The 17,746-nt window shown below is 45.6% G+C and overlaps 6 protein-coding genes across 6 annotated transcripts; 2 read left to right on the forward strand and 4 right to left on the reverse strand.

Moving 5' to 3' along the window:
• Positions 1 to 317: 317 nt before the first annotated feature.
• On the forward strand, positions 318 to 3,792 carry SAMD00019534_063630 (hypothetical protein; the record flags this gene model as incomplete). Its single annotated transcript, XM_012898183.1, has 2 exons — positions 318 to 651; positions 722 to 3,792. The coding sequence occupies 2 exons, from the start codon at positions 318 to 320 to the stop codon at positions 3,790 to 3,792; spliced, it is 3,405 nt and encodes a 1,134-aa protein (XP_012753637.1).
• Positions 3,793 to 4,076: 284 nt separating this feature from the next.
• On the reverse strand, positions 4,077 to 7,009 carry SAMD00019534_063640 (hypothetical protein; the record flags this gene model as incomplete). The annotated part of the gene is made up of 3 exons (XM_012898184.1): positions 4,077 to 4,515; positions 4,590 to 5,549; positions 5,631 to 7,009. The coding sequence occupies 3 exons, from the start codon at positions 7,007 to 7,009 to the stop codon at positions 4,077 to 4,079; spliced, it is 2,778 nt and encodes a 925-aa protein (XP_012753638.1).
• Positions 7,010 to 7,990: 981 nt separating this feature from the next.
• Positions 7,991 to 9,552, reverse strand: SAMD00019534_063650 (hypothetical protein; the record flags this gene model as incomplete). The annotated part of the gene is made up of 4 exons (XM_012898185.1): positions 7,991 to 8,538; positions 8,630 to 8,753; positions 8,850 to 9,274; positions 9,411 to 9,552. 4 exons carry the CDS (start codon positions 9,550 to 9,552, stop codon positions 7,991 to 7,993), a joined length of 1,239 nt encoding a protein of 412 aa, XP_012753639.1.
• Positions 9,553 to 10,147: 595 nt separating this feature from the next.
• Positions 10,148 to 10,420, reverse strand: SAMD00019534_063660 (hypothetical protein; the record flags this gene model as incomplete). The annotated part of the gene is made up of 2 exons (XM_012898186.1): positions 10,148 to 10,303; positions 10,376 to 10,420. 2 exons carry the CDS (start codon positions 10,418 to 10,420, stop codon positions 10,148 to 10,150), a joined length of 201 nt encoding a protein of 66 aa, XP_012753640.1.
• Positions 10,421 to 10,989: 569 nt separating this feature from the next.
• On the forward strand, positions 10,990 to 12,205 carry SAMD00019534_063670 (hypothetical protein; the record flags this gene model as incomplete). The annotated part of the gene is made up of 5 exons (XM_012898187.1): positions 10,990 to 10,992; positions 11,090 to 11,195; positions 11,250 to 11,282; positions 11,366 to 11,618; positions 11,695 to 12,205. Coding segments are annotated over 5 exons (906 nt in total), but the record flags the coding sequence as incomplete, so codon positions are not given.
• Positions 12,206 to 12,407: 202 nt separating this feature from the next.
• Positions 12,408 to 14,138, reverse strand: SAMD00019534_063680 (hypothetical protein; the record flags this gene model as incomplete). Its single annotated transcript, XM_012898188.1, has 4 exons — positions 12,408 to 12,471; positions 12,555 to 12,851; positions 12,918 to 13,415; positions 13,516 to 14,138. 4 exons carry the CDS (start codon positions 14,136 to 14,138, stop codon positions 12,408 to 12,410), a joined length of 1,482 nt encoding a protein of 493 aa, XP_012753642.1.
• Between the last annotated feature and the right edge of the window lie 3,608 nt (positions 14,139 to 17,746).

Genomic DNA, 17,746 nt, shown 5'->3' on the forward strand with positions numbered 1-17,746 from the left:
TTGTTTGTATACATATATAGTCAAAGATATTAATAGATATCCACTACCACCACCTGTATTCCCCAAGACCACCTATTACCATTAACCAAAGGGGAAAGTGAGCTCATACTCATTCGTAAACTACCCTTTATCCACAAACACACACATACTCGTAACATAGAGTTAATAATCATTCCATAATATATACACAACTTCATCATAATATTGTTGTTGTCAATTATCCAACAATCAATCAATCAATCAATCAGTAATCAAATTAATAATAATTATTATTTATCCTATCTCCATTAATAATTAATTAATTAATAATTACAAAGATGAGTAACTGGTTAGCACATCCACTTGAGGAGCTGGCCAACTTGGGCGAGTCGCTCAAGAATTGGACCAACTCTGCTCAACAACCCAGTACCACAACGGACTGGGGTTGGAAGCCTAGAATGGACGTCTGCGAGAACAATAAGACCTATCAGATCATCCTTGAGTTGCCAGGCTTCCAGAAGGACGATTTGGACGTCCAGGTCAACGGACGTTTCCTGTCCATCAAGGGCAACCGTCCAGAGACACCTGTGCACCGTGAGTCACAGACCAAATTCCATCGTCGCGAGAGATACTCTGGTGGCGAATTCCATCGTGCTGTTGCACTTCCAGAAGGTATGTTCATTCAACAAACTAAAATGCAAACTCATTCACTAACTCATTATTTGTTTCACAATCACTCAAGGTATTGATGGTTCATCAATCCAAGCAAAGTTCCATGGTGGTGTCTTGACCCTTACCATTCCAAAGAAGGGAGGCAAGACCACCCAACACTATTCACTGCTCGGCCGCGAGGAGCATGTCAGCCGACGCACAGTCATTGAGGCTGAGGAGCGTGAGAGAAAGAGAAGAATGGAGGAGAACGACCCAATGCTGTCCAAGTCCAAGGCATTGTTTGGCCGTATGGGTACCGTCATTGAGGAGGAGCAGGAGAGGGCCAGACGTCTCAATGAGATTGAGGAGGAGATGGAGGCCGCATCAGATGAGAGCCGCAAGCTCTCCACTAAGGCCGAGCGTCAAGAGCGTGAGCGTCGTATCAAGGACACCAAGGGTGAGCAGCAGCGCAAGCAGCTTGCCAAGAAGGTGTCGGCCCTCGTCAAGAAGGCTGGCATCAAGCCATCCGGTCTCAACAAGTGTGTGTCACGCAAGCTCACCCAGGACCTCGAGGAGAAGGAGCGCAAGGATCGTACTGGTGACAAGAAGAAGCAGATGCAGGCCATGAACACCGCCAAGCGTGTCTCTGTCATGGTCTTGGCATCCAAGGGTGTCAAGGGTCTCAAGAAGACCAAGCTCCCAGAGACCAAGGGCACATCTGGCTCCGTCCCTGTCAAGAGTCAGAACAAGAACAGTTTCAAGATCAAGATTGGCAATGGCGGCGTCGAGCGTGCCAACAACCCATCGTTCAAGGCCACTGCCAACCTCGAGGAGAACGAGAGAAAGAGAAGAATGAGCGACAAGAAGGGACAGATGGACGCCAAGAACCTCGCCAAGAAGGTGTCTGGTCTTGTGCTCAAGAGTGGACGCAAGCCAACAGCGGCCATCAAGAGTGCTGCCGAGGAGAAGGAGAGAGACAGAAGACTTAAGGACAAGAAGGGACAGATGGACGCCAAGAAGAATGCCAAGAAGGTTTCAGAGATGATCAAGAAGGGTGGCGTGCCACAGTCTCCAGTGCACCAGGCCAAGCAGCCATCCAAGTTCAGCCAGCTCAAGGTCCACCCACACAAGATGTCCATCAAGCCTACCAAGGCAAGCCCAACCGCTGCTCTTGAGGACAAGGAGAGAGACAGACGTGTCAAGGACAAGGCTGGTCAGCTAGCTGCCAAGAAGAACGCCAAGAAGGTCTCGGACATGATCAAGAAGGGTGGTGTGCCACAATCTCCAGTGCACCAGACTAAGCAACCATCCAAGTTCAGCCAACTCAAGGTCCACCCACGCATGATGTCAATCAAGCCAATCAAGGCCAGCCCAACTGCCGCCCTCGAGGACAAGGAGAGAGAAAGACGTGTGAAGGACAAGGTTGGACAGCTCCAGGCCAAGAAGAATGCCAAGAAGGTCTCGGACATGATCAAGAAGGGTGGTGTCAAGCTTAACCCTGTGCCAAGAACCAAGCAACCATCCAAGTTCAGTCAGATGAAGGTCCACCCACACAAGTCCTCGTCCTCTGCCAAGCCAATCAGCAAGGTCAGCCCAACCGCTGCTCTTGAGGATAAGGAGAGAGACAGACGTGTCAAGGACAAGGCTGGTCAGATGGATGCCAAGAAGAATGCCAAGAAGGTCTCGGACATGATCAAGAAGGGTGGTGTCAAGCTTCACCCAGTGCCAGCAGCCAAGCAGCCATCCAAGTTCAGCCAGATGAAGGTCCACCCACACAAGTCCTCCTCTTCCGCCAAGCCAATCAAGTCCACCAAGGCCAGTCCAATTGCCGCCCTTGAGGACAAGGAGAGAGACAGACGTGTGAAGGACAAGGCCGGACAGCTCCAGGCCAAGAAGAACGCCAAGAAGGTCTCGGACTTGATCGTCAAGAGTGGTGTCCAGCCCGCCAAGGTCCATCAGCCCAAGTCGCACTCACACAAGAACCACAGCCACGGCCATGGACACAGGAACCATCACGGTCATGGCAACAACAAGCAGCACTTGGCTCAGCTTGAGGAGACCGAGAGGAACAGGAGATTGAAGGACAAGAAGGGTCAGATGGATGCCAAGAAGAACGCCAAGTTGGTCAGTGGTCTCATCCTTAAGTCTGGAATCAAGCAGACACCAGCCTTCACCCCAGCCAAGAGGTTCGAGAGACTGCTCAAGAAGCCAAGCCAGGCCACCCTGCTCGCTGATAATGAGAAGAACAGAAGAATCAGAGACAAGCGCGGTCAGACTGAGGCCAAGAAGAACGCTGGTATGGTCTCGGACATCCTCATCATGAGTGGCATCAAGCCAATCGCCGCTCTGCAGACCAAGCCCATGCAGTCCACCTTCAAGCCCAACTTTAAGGCCAGCCAGGCTGTTGCTCAGGAGGAGAAGGAGAGAGACAGACGTATGAAGGACAAGAGAGGTCAGATGGAGGCCAAGAAGAATGCCAAGAAGGTGTCCGACTTGGTCATGAAGAGTGGAAAGAAGCCAGCATCTGGTGGCTCACTGGGTCATGCCAAAAAGTCCGCCATCCCACTCAGACGCAACCCATGTGCCGCTCTGGAGGAGAAGGAGAGAGATAGACGTGTGAAGGACAAGAGAGGACAGATGGAGGCCAAGAAGCTTGCCAAGAAGGTGTCGGACATGGTGTGCAAGGCCGGCAAGAGACCAGTTGGCAACCAGCATCAGTCGCATCTCAGACTCACTGGCACCGTCGAGGAACAAGAGAGACAGAGAAGAATCAAGGACAAGGCCGGACAAGCCGAAGCCAAGAAGAATGCCCTCAAGGTGTCTGGTTTGCTCAAGGCCAACTTCAAGACCATCCACCTCAACCCACATCCATTGAAGCGCTCATCATCCCAGAAGTTCTACAAGGTGCCTGCTCTCCAGGAGATCCAAGCTGAGGAGAAGGAGAGAAAGAGAAGAGTCACCGACACCAGAGGCCAGTCCAACGCCAAGAAGATCGCCAAGCAGATATCCGCCTTCATCAAAGCTTCTGGCGGACGTGATAACCTCCTGAGGTCCCTCGAGGAGAAGGAAAGAGACAGAAGACTGCACGACACCAAGGGTGAGGCCATGCACAAGAAGAACGCCAAGAAGATTGCCCAGATCATTGGCAGTGCCACCCATTAAGCTTCCAGCCATGCCTAGCCCAGTCAAGCGTGTTCGTTCGTTCGAGTCCTCATATGAAGGACCAATCCATATCCATAACAAATAAATCAACAATCTTATCAATTCAATCAATCAATCAATCAAATAAGTTGTATTACTTTTATCTCTTAAGCAAGATATATAGGTATGATCATGTTCGTTTTGATGTCTGTTTGTTTATTTCAACTCGCGTTGTTGGAATGGGATAGGATGGATAAAAACTTGTCCCACATACATATGTCTCACAGTTTGATTTGATTGATTGACTAGTCGCTCTTCTTTGCTCGGCTGGAGGTAGTGTAGTGCAGCACAGAGTGGCTGATGGTCTTGCGCACCAGATCGAAGGGGATGATGGTGAGCGACGCGGCTATGATGGCCACCCACTCGTTGAGCTCCAGTCCAACCGTACGCAGGACACGGCCTCCAATGTAGGTGAACACAATCTGGACGACAAAGATGAACAACACAACGATGATGAAGCCCTTGTTCTCCAAGATGTGCTCAAACAGGTTCAGCTTGTGTGTTCTGACGTTGAAGGCGTTGATCACGGCCAAGAAGATGAAGAAGGCAAAGAAGGCAGTGAGGAATGCTGGCTCCGATGGGATTCCATTGCGTGTGAAGTATGCCTCCACGTTGTCGTTGGTCAAGAAAGCTACAGACATAGCCCAAATGAATGGTCCTCCGCTGAGAATAGCCATCCACATTCTAGTTTGATTGAATGAGTGTTTGTTAGTTAGTCAGTTGTACTCTTTATCATCATTGTGGTTGTCACAACATACCTTGGTGTAATGATATCTTGATCTCTCTTTGTTGGCTTGTTCTTCATGTAACGCTCGAGTGCTGGCTCGCCTCCGAATGCCAAAGCAGCAAGAGTGTCCATGACCAGGTTGACCCAGAGCAGTTGTATCAGTGTCAGTGGGAAATCGATGCCCATGAATGGTCCGAGGAAGACGATCAGGGTAGAGGCAACATTGATGGTCGACTGGAAGACGATGAACTTCTGGATCGACTTGTAGATGGTACGGCCATAGAGAACGGCCTGGGTGATCGAGGCAAAGTTGTCGTCCAAAATGACAATGTCGGCAGCCTCTTTGGAGACCTCGCTTCCACTACCCATCGCAAATCCAACGTCGGCGTGCTTGAGGGCGGCAGAGTCGTTGACACCGTCACCAGTCATTCCAACAACCTTGTGCATCGCCTGGGCAACCTGGACGAAGCGAGTCTTGTCTCTTGGGAGGGCACGAGCAACGACGCGCAGCTGTGGAATCGACTCTCTAAGCTGCTCGAACGACAACTGTCCAACCTCTTGGGAGGTCAGCACAACGCCTGGGTTGTACTCCTCGCCGTGAGCAATCAGTCCAATCTGGTGGGCCACAGAGATGGCAGTCTCGCGCTTGTCTCCGGTGATCATCACAACCTGGATGCCTGCGCCGGTAGCCTGTTGGATGGCGCTACGCGACTCCTCGCGAATCTCATCGTAGACACCAACGACACCGACCAAGATCATGTTCTTTGGCAATCTGGCAACATCGACCAATGGCTCCTTGGACACGGCCACAGCAATGACTCTGATGCCTTGCTCGGACAGTCTGTTGATCTCATTGACGAGCTGGTTGATGCTTGGGATTGGCTCAATATGACCGTCCTCGTTAAAGTGGCTGGTGCAGTGATTGATGATGATCTCTGGGGCACCCTTGAGGCAGGTGATCTCAAAGTCATCAATATGCTTGGATGAACACCTAAGTGAAAGGGAAGGAGAAGAAGATATGTTTAGTATTACTTGTTCAGGTGATGCATGCATGAGGCTACATGTAACTTACTTCAAGATACCGCTTGGTGGAGAACCAGAGGCGCCACCTTGGAATGGTACGCTCATCAATGCGGCAGAGTACTTGCGTTCAGAGTTGAAGAGCACCTCCTTCAGGATCTTGACGTTGTAGTCCTTCAAGAGTGATGGCCTGTCGAGGAAGTGGAGCAAGGCCTTGTCTGAGGCATTTCCACCGACAATCTGACCATCCTCGTCAATGACGGACGAGGTGGACTCGCGAACTGAGAAGGAGAAGACGTCGCGCAGCTCCTGAGGGATCTGGTTGAAGCCCTTGTACGTGGTTCCACTTCCGCTGATAAATGTCCTCGCAATGAACTGTCCCTTGGTGATCGTGCCTGTCTTGTCGACAAAGAGGATGTCGAGCGAGCCGGCTGTCTCAATACCGAGCAGCTTGCGCACCAACACGTTGGCCTTGAGCAGCTTGCGCATGTTGAGCGAGAGCACGATGGCAATCATCATGGGCAGACCTTCAGGAACGGCGACGACGATGATAATGATGGCCAGGGTGACCGAGTTGACAACGTCCTTGATGAGCAGGGGGTAGTTGGCGATGTAGGTCTGGATCTCTGAGAGCGAGTAGTGGTTGTCCATTACGACCTGCTTGAAGAGGAAGGACAGCACGATGAAACAGGCGCCAATGTAGCCCAACGTGGAGATGTTGTCGGCCAGCTTGCTCAGCTTGATCTGCAGGGGGGACTCGCGCTCGTCAGCCTGAGCCAGCTCGACAGCCAGCTCACCATAGACAGTGTGTGCGCCGACTGTGTCGACCAGCATCACACCCTCGCCGTCCTCGACGACGCTGCCGCGGAAACACAGGTGCTGATCGAGGAAGCTGTGCTTGTTCTCAGGGCTGTAGTTGAGGGGCGCGATCGACTTCTTCTCGAGGGCCGACTCGCCGTTCAGCGTGGACTGGTTGACGTGCAGCTCGCCTGCGACCAGCTTGCCGTCTGCGGGGATCTTGTCGCCAGCCTGCAGCAGGACAAAGTCACCGACGACCACGTCGTAGGCGTAGATGTGCTGTACGTGGTTGCCGTTGCGGAAGACGTTGCACTTGATCTTGGACGCTTTCTCCTGGAGCTCCTGGAAGGAGGCTTCGTTCTTGTACTCGCTGTACGTGGCGACGAATGTCGCCAGGAAGACGGCACTGGCAATGCCAAAGCCTTCGAACCATTCGGCGTAGCCAAAGCAGGCGAGCAGCACGGTGATCACCAATGCCACGCACAAGATGTGAATGAGCGGGTCTTCAAAGTTCTCCTTCAACTTTGCAAAGAATGATTCAACCTCCACTGGTGGCAAACTGTTGCTTCCATTCTTTCTCCTGCTCTCTTCGACTCTAACATCGTCAAGACCTTCTATATGATATTTAACCATTTATATATATGTATGTATATATATATAAAGTCGCTTTCGTATGTATATATTTGATTGATTTGTTTTGTTTGATTTGATTTGATTGAAGTGATTGATTGATTAAATATTTGAAGATGTTCAAAATTCCAATTCTTTATAAAGAGTGAACGAATGATAATAATAATAATATATGATATATATAATATTATATTATAACAATCTATTCTATTGATATGTATGTACAAAAATAAGTATTACAAGTGAATGAATGAATGAATGATCGAGACACAACAACAAACAACACAGACAGTTGTTGACTTTTTGTTGTTGAGGTTGAAGTCAGAAGTTAACTTGTGAGATGACTCATCGATTGAAAACGAGGAGTTTTTAGCTGTGATCTGGGAACCCACACATCTTGTGACTCATTTTGCCCACTTTGGTATTCTTTCTTTCAACGAGTCAGGCAAAGATGGGGTGATGATGGAGGTGATGGATCTTTCGAACTTGGCAAGTCAGTCAGTTGAGTTGCCAACTAATTCAAGGATAACAGTACAACAAGAACAACTTACTTGTATCTGTATCAACAAACACATATATATATTTAGATGTTGATGAATCATCAACAACACACGATCTAGATCGATAGTATCAATTTCGAATCAATCCACTTGAAAGTACGAATCCGACTTTGATTACACACAATCAGTGTAGAGTAGTAACTTACAGACTTTGTGATGCGATGTGAGTCGAGGCCGAAGGATTACGCGGCAAGAAAGGAGATAGACTTGGTTGTCTCGAATGAATGAATGAATGAATGCATGGATGAACTTTAATGTTGTTGTCTTTTATCTCTATCCTCTCTTTATTGTTTGTTTGGTAGGTAGTTGGTATACATGTATAATGTTTGATTGGTTGATTGAATGATTGAATGATTGAATACAACAATGCTGAGGATAGATGATTCAAAAAAGGGATGGACGATAATGATGATGATGAATTGGTTTAGATGGACTCGTATGGGAGGGAGCCAGCAGTGTCAACACGTCCAGAGATGGTGAAGTAGTCACTGGCACGTTGTGGCGAAAGGAGAACGGACATTCCGACGAGAGCCAGGAAGTTGAAGGTGACATACATGGCAAGGACAGCCTTCTGGCGGACCCATGGGTCGACGGCCGACGCAATGATGCAGATGAATGGCAGAGCCAGGAACCAGAGGGAGAAGCACACGCCAAAGTAGACGTAGAACTTGCGCTTGGCTGGATGGTTCTCCTCCATGTAGGTGTTGTAGCCGCACCACATGAACCAGACCATGGCCAGGGAGCGTGCCACCAGCAGCAGGATGCCTGGCACTGTGTCGTACATGTAGACGGTGGAGGCGGGGTCCTGGCCAGCCTTGTACCAAATGAACATGATCAAGTACAATGCAGACAACACACCCATCACTCCAAGAATGATTGGCTTCTCCTCGATCGTGATCCTAGAGATGGCCCAACCCTTTGCAATAAGGATCAACAACATAATGAATGTCAACTGTGATGCCAAGTCGAGCACTAAAATATTGGGATTGATTGATTGAGTCAGTTGGTCAGTCAATTTCCAGGTCCATTCAATCGTTCAATCAGCCTAATCAATCAAACTTACATTCACCAAATCCAAGGAGACCCTTGGCTCCGACACCATCATGTGAATAGGCACCATAGTGAATCAAGAGTATGAACACTGACAGGAACTCCAACACGACAGAGATGGTCAATAACTTAACAATCTGTTGTGTTTGTGAATGATTGTGTTAGTCCAAGGTCCAGGGTCCAGGTCCATGTCCATGTCCATCAACCAACAACTAACAAACTAACTAACTTACTGGGTGGTATGACTTGGTGGTGGTGAGAACCCAACCAGAGTAACAGCTGTAGACAGCGAGGAGGAGGAAGAACCAGAAGTAGGTGAGGTACATCTGCTCGAGACCTTGGTCATCGTTGGAGAACTGGCGCTTCCAGATGTTGCCGGCGTTGAGCCAGGTGAACTCGTAGTCCATGTTGAGCGAGTTGCCTGAACAATCGACGGCGACCACGTACCAATAATGTGGACGCATGGCGTCCAGCACTTGAATTGTGACGGCGGTGCCATTGAAGTTTACGCTGCCGAGTTTATTGCCGAGGTTGACTCTCTCTTGGCAACTCAAATGTGACTTGTACACGGCGAACCATGATCCCTGAACATCATCATAAGCGATCAATGAAATGTTTGGGTTGTTTGATGTTGCCTTGATTGTCAATGTTCCATTTGCTGTTTGATTGATTGATCGATCGATCGATTTGAATGATTGATTTATTGAGTGACCTAGTTAGTGACAACTCCGATATCGATATATATATATTTGATTTGATTGATCGTGGAGCTGGCTGATGTCAGTCAAACATACCAATACGATTAGCACTGAAACAGAACTTGTCGACATAGTGCCAGTTGGAGCTGGTGCTGAGGTGTCCCTTGGTATATTTGGACTCAGAGCTTGCTAAGAACAAAGTAACCAACAAGACAATTGCGAACAATATAGTCTTCATTATTGTATTTATAAATGTATATAATATATATGTATATATGTATAAATATATATATATTTGGATATGAATAAGAATTGAGTAAACTACTACCTAACTTTGAGAGTTTGACAAAGTATCTTGAGACTTCTTTCCTTCACACACATTCATACACAAAGTCAGTGGATACAGCCAAGATTCATCCCAAATCATATCAAAATAATTAAAAATCAAAGCATTCAGGACTCAAGTGTTCCAGAGACACTCTCACTTGTCTCTCCACGAACAAACACCCCCACACACACACAAAGAAGAAGTCACAGATCGGACTTATTGATGGAATCAAGACCATTGAATCGGTCGATGGCCGACACTGATTGTGTTTTTGGAACCAAAGATAACAACCAACCATGGTACTGACGGCTCCTATGTGATGGAGCCAAGATAATTATTGACATACCCTAACCCAAGTCAGCCTAGGGTTAGGACAATGTCAAAGATACGGGGTAGCCTTGTATCCCCTATTGCATGGCAAAGGTCCGAGATTGATGTTGTTGAGAAAGATCGTCGTTTTAATGTACAGCTACCTGTTTGTGTTGTAGTTGGTTGAGTGATGGTTTTAGGGAAGGTCTGAGATTGACTTCTTGGGTGGGGGTGGACCGGCGGGCTTGCCAGTAGCCTTGACAACGGTTTGTCTCTGGTATTGATCATCACTATGTGGTGTCCAAACTCTCTCCTTCTTACCAGGTGGTGGAACGACCTGCTTTTGTATCTCCTAATTAGAGGTAGGTAGATGTCAGTCTTCCATTCAATCTATCAATGAATGAAGGTCGTCATCTGAACATACGTTCTCAAAGTGTGAAGTAAGTTTGCCTGTTGAAGCTGATGACATTGTTTAATGATGAGGTTAATATTTATAGATATATCGAGTATTATCTGTTTGGTAGTGTGTGTATGAATAATGTTTAAATGTACGAGATATGTCCTCCTTTATTCATTAACTACATTGGTGACCTTTGACATTTATGATAAATGGTGGGTTTGATGTTGGGTGAGTGAATGAATGAATGAGATAAGATTTGGTTCGATTCTTTTGATTGGATTGGGTTGTCTTTGTCCAACTGAAGATTGGATTGATCGATTGAGTCATTGACATCAACTTGTTCATGTCATTATAGTTTATATTGTCTCTTCTAGAATTCAGTTGAATGGACATCAATCCAAATGTGATAGCATGACACTCCCATCGATGACTTAGAACATTCTTTGAATAAAGTTTGGGTTGCGAAGTTCAAACTGGCAATTAAAGTGTTGTTGATGAATCACTTCACTCCCCAACAACACTTCATTCTCAATTTACTCCTATCATTATTACTGTTATCAAAGACATACATACTACATACAAATAATACATATTATTATACATATTCTATTTATCATATTATACATATTATATAAAGAATGGTATGTATATTGATTGATTGATTGATTGATTGATTGATTGATTGATTGAATGAATGAACAGGTTCAATTCTAACATTATCATGGTGATCAATGATAGAACTTTGGAATTCCTATGGCCGCTGGAGCTGGCAAGTTCGAACAGACCTTCAATGTTATGAATATATCGCTCTCGGGCAGACCCAATCTTGAGCAGGGTGGAAAGAGTATGTGTATAATATGATTCATTGATTGATTGACACATACTAACTATTCAATAGTATTGCTACCAGTTAGCGTTTTGAACAAGCTTAGTAAGTATACTTACTGCTCAGACACAGACAGACACAGACAGACACGAAATACACACCAACATATACTAACTTACTTGATACAGCTCGCTTGAACATACAATACCCAATGATGTTTGAGATATCCAATCCAAAGAGTCATCGATCATCACATTGTGGTGTGTTGGAGTTCACTGCTGAGGAGGGTGTCTGCTATATGCCCAAGTGGATGATGAACAATCTTCGTCTGAACGACAATGACAACTTGAAAATCAAGAGCGCTCTATTGCCATTGGGTAACTTCCTGCGTATTCAGCCACATACCCAGTCCTTCCTTGAGATCTCCAATCCAAAGGCTGTGTAAGTAGTGATGTCTAGCGCATCCCCTGCCCAGATCACACCAACTTACTGACTAACTTGACACGACAATGTCCAGCCTGGAAAGCGCACTTCGATCATTCTCTGCGATGACCAAGTCTGAGGACTTTGTCATTGAGTACAACAAGAACAAATACACACTTAGAGTGCTGGATATCAAGCCAGATGGACAATCACATGCAATTTCAATTGTGGAGGCTGATGTATCGGTGGACTTTGCACCGGCAATGGACTCGAAAGAGGTCACTGAACCAAAGCCAGCCACAACATCAACATCCACTGGTCTCACATTTGGCAGCTCCACATCAAAGGCCATCCCAGGCTCCAAGAAGACTGATGACGACGAAGAAGAAGAGGAGGACTCTGACGAGGAGGAGAAGAACAAGTTCAAGGCATTCGCGGGCTCTGGCAACCGACTCGATGGCAAATCATCCACGCCACCAAGGCTGGGCACATCTCCCAAGTCTCCTCTCCCCAGTACCTCTCCATCAGCTGCAAACCTTTCAACAACTCCAACAAAGGGCAATTATGTTGCATTTGGTGGAAAGGGATATAGTCTGAAGGATAAATAATCGTTCGAACGATGCAAACATGCGGCAACAACAGCAGCAACAACAGCAGCAACAGAAGAATACTTTGAAAAGAATACAGATATGATATGGGGCAACATTGTAATTATTGGATATATTGTTACATTCAATCTCTCTTTTGAGACGCGGCTACTACTTCCGTTCCTTCCATCCGCTTGGCGTCACATCATCGCGACCTTGATCATGCCTCTCCACAACCACAAGAGTTCTTGATGACTCTCTTGAACCATTTGCGACGCACCATACTATATCGAATGAATGATTGAATGAATGTAAGTATGAATGAATGAATGATGATTGAATGGATTGATGGACAAACAACACTTACAACATGGTAAGAATGAAGATGACCCATGGAGCGAGGACACCTCCCCAGACACCAAAGGTGATGGCGTATCTCCTGTTCAACAGTGGACCAAGCTCAAAGTATACGAACGATGTGTCGTGGATATCGTAGTAGCATTTGGTGAACTGGTGCAAAGGATAGTGGCTGACCATGTAGCTTGGACATTGCGAGCCTCCACAGTACTGATTCATCACATGTGTGACAGTCCAGTTGTCTGGAACCAATGTGTAAGTGACGCTCATCTCCAAGTTATAGTTCTGCTTGTACAAGTACTTTGCCCTGTGGATGGATAGATGGTTAGCCTATGAGCTGATGAACACATGCACACATGGCAACACTACTTACTCTTGAGAGTTGACATAACATTGAGTGCTCTGTGTCTTCATATCCTTAAGGGGCGCGACATAGAGTGTCCAGAGTAGCGCGATGAGGATTGCCAGCATGGCGGTGTAGGCAAAGAACAGCCATACCATCCACATCTCACCAAACATACGTCGGTTGGCAAAGAAGGTCTTGAGAGTGTAGGCTGATTTGGCGGGGGGACGGTAGGGTGCGGCGACGGGCGCAGGCTTCTCCCAATCCTCCTCAGACATCCTGCCCTTGTTAGTGTTGATCAGTTCGGTCCAATAGTCGAGTGTGGCCTTGGAGTCCAGGATGATGGTCCATGTGGTCTTGTAACGAGTTCTCAACTTGACGACAAAGGCATGCTCTGGGGTGATCTGATCGGTGGCCAGTTCAAAGAATACAATATCATAGAGATGGATATTACTTCTAATAATCCTATCATCAGCTGACTCCCTCATGATCATGCCACCCTTGGACAAGTCAATGTATTTTGACTCCCTGTTATTTGATTGATTTGGGTGAGCGTGTGTGAGTGGTGGGATGGTCCCTGGAGGGCTGGATTCATTCCTGAATGATTGATGATTGACTGACGACTTACCATGGCTTGACATGACCTTCATCGTTTGTGTGCTGACATTGGAACATTCCTTGATGCATGGGCTCTTTGTCTGGTTGCGAGTTGGCAGCGGCCATGATTTCGGCCACCTTTCTTTCGTTTTGGAGTTTGGACCAATCATCGCTCTGATTCTCGCCATCAGTGTGAGGATTACGGAATAGACCGCCACCAGTACGATCAGGTTCCTTGTTGAAATCAATAATAACATTATTGTTGGCAGTGTTTGGAGCAGCGACATCACCACTCTCGCTCTCACTCTCACTCTCTGTATCTGGGTCAGCTGGCTTCTTTGGCGCCTGTTGATGTGGTGGCCTGACCTTGCTGAGGTTGACCTGGATTCTGGTTTGGGTACGGCCAGCAGCTGGTTGCTTTGGACCCTCCTCGTCACTGGCACTATCATCACTCTTCTCACTAATCTCATCATTGTTGGCGCTCTCTTCTAAATCTTGCAACAATTCTTTGATTTTAGAATTGTTGTTGTTGTTATTGTTCTTGGCAATGGCCAAACCAAGACGGGTAGTCTTGGCTGTCACCACTACCTTTGGAGCATCATCATCAGAAGATGATCCATCACTCTCTGAACCAATACTAACTCTTCTTTGCATATTTGTTTACAAATATATATTATATTATGTATTTTGTATGATTTATGTATAGATTGATTGATTGAGTGATTGAATGATTGAATGATTGAATGATTGAAAGTAACACCAAGATGGCAGGGTAGATACTTTTATATCGATAACGGCTCGAAGGATACAACGAATCAACAAGTGACGTACCATCTAAAATCATAAATGTCAATGACGTCAAAAAAAAATTGATCAAAAAATCACAAGTTTTGGGCCAAGAAGCGATCACCAAAGTGATCAGGTGCAGCTGTGACCCACACACGAAGGGTATTTTTATCAAACAATCATACCTGGGTGACCATGAGACAAGGTTGTACCAACAATAACTCATAAGTTAGTTCGTCTTAGGAACTGTAGTTCCAATTACAATCTGATTATCACAAGCTTCTCAAACATATAATGATTGTGTACACATTCACTCGTGGTGCCCAGCCCACCAATGCCGTGACCTGGTCACTATCTTATGAATCCAAGAAGAGATAGAGAGATAATAGTAGTGATTAGAAAGATAGATACAATGAATGAATGAATGAATGAATGGACCTCAACCATATGATATCGTTGTCCAAGGTTACTTACTACACACTCCTCCCAACGTTAGGTTATGTTAATCTCATTGTTACACAATGACAATACACTAACTGACTTTGGATTATGATGATATCCGATGTGGAAGATGAATCTGATCTTCCCCCGTAAGTAGTGATAACCGGGGTTGTCAGATCAGAGTGTCGTTCGACCAATAACACCACAACCTTCCATTGTTCGGCGAAGGAACTTGATGTTCATAGTCTACCACGTACTACTATATACTAGGTATTACTATTTACTACTTACTCAAGATTGATTGGTTGATTGATTGAATGATTGAATCTATGGAAGAATGATTGGATATTAGATTGATTGTGTGATTGATATAACTAAGCTTATTTGTATTATAATAATACGGGGCCTCAAGAGGGAAGTGGTTGACGTGATGTGTCATTCCATGGACAAACTTTGTTTGACTCTAGATGACGGGACAGTCGAATCTTCGCTTACTGTGGCGACAACTTACCCTAGGCTGGCCGACTGATACATCATCATCATAGTACAACGGGGACAAGAGGTACCGAACCAGCAAACGAGTCCCATCACCCAACACATACGCACACGATTATGGTAAGGCCTCTTCCTTTACCCTTCAGTGCAAATATCAATCCCTGGATAGTGTCAAACAGGGGTTGGGCAGTCTACTACTTATTTATAACTTTATTCAAAGAGTGAGTGAAGTATCGACCGAATGAATAAATATCGTCTTATGGGCTTATTGAATGAATGAATGAATGAATGAATGAATGAATGAATGAATGAAAGAAATGAATGATACCGGCTTGTAGATTAACAACAACCCAAGAGAGAGAGAGATCGACAACCAACCAACCGATCTTGATTGGGAATGTGCGAAGAGTGTATGAATGAATGAATACGTGGTTGTAGTTCTTGGTCTAATCAAACAAACCAACATCATGGAAGCTGAGTTATATATAACTTTTGAGAAATTGGATACTTACTTACTTACTGACTTACACTTCTTACAATCAATCAATCAATCAAAAGTCCGAAAGTCATATGACACCCACCAGTCAATCACTTTCATTCGTCTGGGGGTATTCTTGGTTGTGGGTCAGTCAACAACACATTTGCTGCTTCCCACCACAGATGACTCTCGACGGACGCAACGGCCAACATTGTGGGGTTGGGGCGTAGGGGTTAGGCCTCCAAAAAGGAGAGAAATGATTGAGTTGTGTCAAAGCAAGCAGACGACAAAGAACACATGTTCAAGGTAAGGTGAACAAACAACAACACTCAGCCAATCCAGAGTAACCAAACCAGCGCAGTAAGTTGGCGATGGGTGTTTGTTTGTTTGTTTGCCAGAGTGGAGGATCGGAGCGGAGGAGGAGCGGACAACCAAAGGGGATGAGGAGCAGGAGAGGGAGCATGATCAGTATTATAGTTGATGGAATCGATGGTTGGTAGAGAGTATGACTCTACAATGTCATTCACACAATTTTAATAAAATAGAACAAGAGGTAGGAAGGACATTAAGATTGACCAACACCGCTTCCGACTCTTCTAGGCTCCAATCAAATGAATTAACACAACCTCATACCACCACCACTTCACCTTTATTCATTGACTCATTCATTCAATGTTACCCTGGCCCTGCCCCTTCCCAACCCAACCTTACCCTACCTTACCTTACCTTTACATTCTGGCATCGAACATCAATCATCACAACTCACAAGTAGTAGTATAAAAGGAACATACAACTCTTCATTCACTTAGATTATAAATAGACTTCTCTACAGGATAAGAGTTATAGTAATCAATCATTCAATCATCACATCACTTATCACTCTTAAACATATATAACTTACAACTTACAACTTACAACTTCCAACATCCAACCTCCAACTTCCAACCTCCAACCCATCAACCAAGGCACCACCACCATCGACAGTAACTTGGACAATAACAATTGGTAAGGATTACATACAACATGTATAACAACAAAGACATCAACCACCTGATTGTATCTCCACATTTCTTTGGTCTTCCCTCAATCACATACATTCCATCACTCAATCAATCACGATCACTTGTGTACACTTTCACACGCACATAAACAAAGAATGCCTGGATGGATCACTCAAGTAGTGATTCAACAGATCTACGCACAACACACTTATTCATATCATTGTGATCGAAGTAAGGTGCAATCCATACCTCGAGCTCTTGGCACAATCACAACTTAAACACAAATTCATACCCCCACCTACATCTGTGTTTCTGGCTGGATGGCCTGCCCTTGTTATTATCCTTTTAAATCAGCCAACCAGCCAGCTATCCTGCCAGCCATCCAGGCAAACCAGGTAAATCATTCAAAGACAGAAACACAAACACAAACAACACAACATAGCACAACCCAGGCAAGCAAGTAAAGTAATCAAAGCTTGGCTTCTTGTTCAACAACATCATCAACGCACCTCACACAACAACAACAACGCATTTGCACAAAGCAAATATCTGCACCAATGATCATGATCATTGGTTGTCTGTCTGCCTGTCTGAATGACTGGTCACCAGTCAATCAATCACCACCAACGAAAGGGTCAGTTTGGACCAGTCGGTCGAAACAATTTATTTTTAGAATTGGTGACATGCTCGACTTGTGATTGAAGTGTGAATCGACGCCGAAACTGGCCCAAGCACCCCTGTCAATGGGGCAACCCAACGTGTACAAACTATATCATTCATTCATTATAGCCCCCTTCCTTAATTAACCACGTTGTTTCTTTGTTTGTATGTTTGTTGGAGTTGTCATCAAACAAGTGTGGTAGTATATTCACGCACATTTCATAACCGAGTGCACCATTTCATTAACCAACCAAGAAGTGTAGGATAGGGGTAGGGTAAGGGTAGGGTCTTGGGTCTTGCCCCCTCTATTGCACCATTCATTCCCATTCCCTGTGTTTTTGTTTCTTTGTTTGTTTGTTTGATTGTGCGTAGGGACATCAACAACCTGTACATATTCTAAA

Source organism: Acytostelium subglobosum (genome assembly GCF_000787575.1).
Source record: "Acytostelium subglobosum LB1 DNA, scaffold: scaffold12, whole genome shotgun sequence".
Lineage (NCBI taxonomy): Eukaryota > Evosea > Eumycetozoa > Acytosteliales > Acytosteliaceae > Acytostelium > Acytostelium subglobosum.